Source organism: Xyrauchen texanus, chromosome 33, assembly GCF_025860055.1.
Source record: "Xyrauchen texanus isolate HMW12.3.18 chromosome 33, RBS_HiC_50CHRs, whole genome shotgun sequence".
Taxonomy (NCBI): Eukaryota; Metazoa; Chordata; class Actinopteri; order Cypriniformes; family Catostomidae; genus Xyrauchen; species Xyrauchen texanus.
The window spans coordinates 40,009,568-40,014,567 of NC_068308.1; the positions used below are offsets into that span (position 1 = coordinate 40,009,568).

The 5,000-nt window shown below is 42.5% G+C and overlaps 1 protein-coding gene across 1 annotated transcript in view; it reads left to right on the forward strand.

Annotated features, from left to right (window-relative positions):
* The window catches only part of ryr2a (ryanodine receptor 2a (cardiac)), a 191,141-nt gene that overhangs the window by 32,503 nt on the left and 153,638 nt on the right, over positions 1 to 5,000 (forward strand). The window contains exon 3 of the mRNA XM_052102699.1: positions 2,155 to 2,259. Coding sequence (XP_051958659.1) covers positions 2,155 to 2,259 — 105 coding nt within the window. The remainder of the gene's footprint in view (positions 1 to 2,154; positions 2,260 to 5,000) is intronic.

The following is a 5,000-nucleotide window of genomic DNA, read 5'->3' on the forward strand; positions in this document are numbered from 1 at the left end:
TGTCTCGCATCACCTGTCTCACTGTCTCACATCACCTGTCTCATCTGTCTCACATCACCCGTCTCACCTGTCTCACTGTCTCGCATCACCTGTCTCACTGTCTCACATCACCTGTCTCATCTGTCTCACATCACCCGTCTCACCTGTCTCACTGTCTCACATCACCTGTCTCATCTGTCTCACATCACCTGTCTCACCTGTCTCGCATCACCCGTCTCACCTGTCTCACTGTCTCACATCACCTGTCTCACCTGTCTCACATCACATGTCTCACTGTCTCGCCTGTCTCACATCACCTGTCTCACTGTCTCACATAACCTGCCTCACATCACCTGTCTCACTGTCTCACATCACCTGTCTCACTGTCTCGCATCACCTGTCTCACATCACCTGTCTTACCTGTCTCACTGTCTCACATCACCTGTCTCAGCTGTCTCACATCACCTGTCTCACATCACCTGTCTCACTGTCTCACATCTCCTGTCTCACCTGTCTCACATCACCTGTCTCATATCCCCTGTCTCACATCACCTGTCTCACTGTCTCACATCACCCGTCTCACCTGTCTCACATCACCTGTCTCACCTGTATCACATCACCTGTCTCACTGTATCACATCACCTGTCTCACCTGTCTCACATCACCTGTCTCATATCCACTGTCTCACCTTTCTCGTATCACCTGTCTCACATCACCTGTTTCATATCCCCTGTCTCACATCACCTGTCTAACTGTCTCACATCACTTGTCTCACTTGTCTCACATCACCTGTCTCACCTCTCACATCACCTATCTCATTTCACCTGTTTCACATCACCTGTCTCACATCTCCTGTCTCACATCACCTATCTCATTACACCTGTCTCACCTGTTTCACATCACCTATCTCATTTCACCTGTCTCACATCACCTGTCTCACATCTCCTGTCTCACATCACCTATCTCATATCATCTGTCTCACCTGTCTCACATTACCTGTCTCACATTACCTGTCTCATATCACCTGTCTCACCTGACTCACCTGTCTCACCTGTCTACACATCATATGCTCTCTCTCTCCTGTCTTTATGTAATAGTCTCTCTCTCTCTCTCTCTCTCTCTCTCTCTCTCTCTCTCTTTTTACCTGTCTGTCTCTCCGAGGTGTCTTCACTAGTTTGTGAATGTTATATCCTAGCAACACTCTAGTAAGATGAAACTATTTCTCAGATATTTTGTAGTTATGTTCAGACAGGTCATTATTTCAGTCTGCACACATTTCACCATACGAGCACAACTCCGTGACAATTAGATAAATAAGATATATTTGGCGTTCTAGAACGATTTATATCATGAACCATTATTTTACATTATCGTCAACATGTATCAACTGTTTGCATTATCTTACATGTTTATGCATAATGGCCTTTATAAACATGTACAATATTTAAAAAAAACAAAGATGTAATATAACTGAAAATATTGTTGAAATTGCACGAACACTTTTTAATGTATTTGTTAACATTAGTAAATGTGTCAGGTATCATAAACTAACAGTAAACATTTTTATTGCATTTATTAATCTTAGTTAATGTTAGTTTCTGAAAAATTCATAATGCATTATGTAATGTTTTATCCCCTTTTCTCCCAATTTGGAACGCCCAATTCCCACTACTTTGTAGTTCCTCGTGGTGGCGTAGTGACTCGCCTCAATCCAGGTGGTGGAGGACGAGTCTCAGTTGCCTCCGCTTCTGAGACCGTCAATCCGCGCATCTTATCACATGACTGGTTGTGCATGACACCGCGGAGACTCACAGCATGTGGAGACTCATGCTACTCTCCACGATCCACACACAACTCACCACACGCCCCATTGAGAGCGAGAACCACTAATCACCACCACGAGGAGGTTACCCCATGTGACTCTACCCTTCCTAGCAACCGGCCCAATCTGGTTGCTATGGAGACCTGGCTGGAGTCACTTAGCACGCCCTGAATCCAAACTCAAGACTCCAGTGTGATAGTCAGCGTCTATACTCGCTGAGCTACAAAGGCTGTTTTTAACCTTTTTTAAATAATGAAATGGTCAAAATGTTGTTTAACCACATGCAGCAATATTTGTACTAACCACTACACAACATGACTCAGCTAACTGCGTTTAATGATCTGTGCTTCCAGAATGTTCCTCCTGATCTGTCCATATGTACATTTGTGCTGGAGCAGTCGCTGTCGGTACGAGCGTTGCAGGAGATGCTCGCGAACACAGAGGAGCGAGTGGAGGGGGTGAGTGTTCGTATGATGCGTGTTTGGCTTAGTTCTGTCAACACTGTTTCACTGGGATGTTCTTTTAGAAATTTAAACATATTTTAAATGCATATTTCAGAAAATTCTTCAATAAAAACGTACGAAATTGGTTTTGGCTAGTTAATAGAGTTACTTGCCAGTTGGTCAGAAACGTGATCAGGAAATGCGTAATAATAATACGTGATTAAAATTAAATAGTAAAGGAATAATCTGACACCTGTGAATACACATATGTGCATGATTCTAAGGAGCCCCTTAGAGGACAGGGCGGGAATCTTTTTTCTGAAATAGTTTTGCATTCCCTCGCCATAGTTTTATATATAAAACTATTGTAAGAAAAATCTGAATGTTATGGTTATTTAGATTTTACTTCTAATACCATAGTATTTCATTGCTATAGTATAACCATGGTTTCCATAAAAAATGTATATTAAATATATAATTCAAAATATATAACAAATTATAATAACCCCCGCAAACTATGGTGAGGGGAACGCAAAACTATTGCGAGTCAAAGCAAACTATTGCAAGGGAGAGCAAACTATTGCGAGGGAACCCAAACTATTGCGAGGGAACGCAAACTATTGCGAGGGAACCCAAACTATTGCGAGGGAACCCAAACTATTGCGAGGAAAAGCAATCTATTGCGAGGGAACCCAAACTATTGCGAGGGAACCCAAACTATTGCGAGGGAACGCCAACTATTGCCAGTCAAAGCAAACTATTGCGAGGAAAAGCAAACTATTACGAGAGAACCCAAACTATTGCGAGGGAACCCAAACTATTGCGATGGAACGCAAAATATTGCGAGGGAACCCAAACTATTGCGAGTCAAAGCAAACTATTGCGAGTCAAAGCAAACTATTGTGAGGCAAAGCAAACTATTACAAGAGAACCCAGACTATTGTGAGTCAAAGCAAACTATTGTGAGTTTGTGAGTCAAAGCAAACTATTGTGAGTCAAAGCAAACTATTGTGAGTCAAAGCAAACTATTGTGAGGGAACCCAAACTATTGCGAGGGAGAGCAAACTATTGCGAGGGAAAGCAAACTATTGCGAGGGAACGCAAACTATTGTGAGGGAACCCAAACTATTGCGAGTCAAAGCAAACTATTGCGAGGAAGCAAACTATTGCGAGGGAAAGCAAACTATTGCGAGGGAACGCAAACTATTGCGAGGGAATGCAAACTATTGCGAGGGAACCCAAACTATTGCGAGAAATGCAAACTATTGCAAGAGCATGCAAACTATTGCGAGGAAACACAAAACTATTGCGAGGAAGCAAACTATTGCGAGGGAGAGCAAACTATTGCGAGGAACGCAAACTATTGCGAGGAAGCAAACTATTGCGAGAGCATGCGAACTATTGCGAGGAAATGCAAAACTATTGCAAGGGAATGCAAACTATTGCGAGAGCATGCAAACTATTGTGAGGAAACACAAAACTATTGCGAGGAATGCAAACTATTGCGAGGGAAAGCAAACTATTGCGAGAAACGCAAAACTATTGCGAGGAAAGCAAACTATTGCGAGGAAACGCAAAACCATTGCGAGGGAATGCAAACTATTGCGAGAGCATGCAAACTATTGCGAGGAAACACAAAACTATTGCGAGGAATGCAAACTATTGCGAGGGAAAGCAAACTATTGCGAGGAAACACAAAACTATTGCGAGGAAGCAAACTATTGCGAGAGCAGGCAAACTATTGCGAGAGCACGCAAACTATTGCGAGGAAACACAAAACTATTGCGAGGAATGCAAACTATTGCGAGGGAAAGCAAACTATTGCGAGGAAACGCAAAACTATTGCGAGGAATGCAAACTATTGCGAGGAAGCAAACTATTGCGAGGAAGCAAAACTATTGCGAGGAAATGCAAAACTATTGCGAGGGAATGCAAAACTATTGCGAGGGAATGCAAAACTATTGCGAGGGAATGCAAACTATTGCGAGGAAGCAAACTATTGCGAGGGAAAGCAAACTATTGCAAGGAAACGCAAAACTATTGCGAGGAAGCAAATTATTGCGAGAGCATGCAAACTATTGCGAGGAAGCAAACTATTGCGAGAGCATGCAAACTATTGCGAGGAAGCAAATTATTGCGAGGAAGCAAATTATTGCGAGAGCATGCAAACTATTGCGAGGAAGCAAACTATTGCGAGGAAGCAAACTATTGCGAGAGCATGCAAACTATTGCGAGGAAACACAAAACTATTGCGAGGAATGCAAACTATTGCGAGAGCATGCAAACTATTGCGAGGAAATGCAAAACTATTGCGAGGAATGCAAACTATTGCGAGGAAACACAAAACTATTGCGAGGAATGGAAACTATTGCGAGGGAAAGCAAAACTACATGCTTTAGTTGTATGTTTACAGTATATTTGTGTATGTGTTTGGGTGTTTGTGTGTGTGTGTGTGTGTGTGTGTGTGTGTGTGTGTGTATGTGTTTGGGTGTTTGGGTGTTTGTGTGTGTGTGTGTGTGTGTGTGTGTGTGTGTGTGTGTGTGTGTGTTTGTGTGTAGAGCGTGTCAGTTGTATGTTGTCAGTATATTTGTGTGTGTGTATGAGTGTGTGTCAGTGAGTGTGTGTGTGTGTGTGTGTGTGTGTGTTACCTGACCCCCATTAGATCTATGGTTAGTGTGTCCATGTGTCTCAGAAAAGTCTGCAGTGTTGAATATTTGTATAAAGTGGCAAGAAAAAGTATGTGAATCCTTTGGATT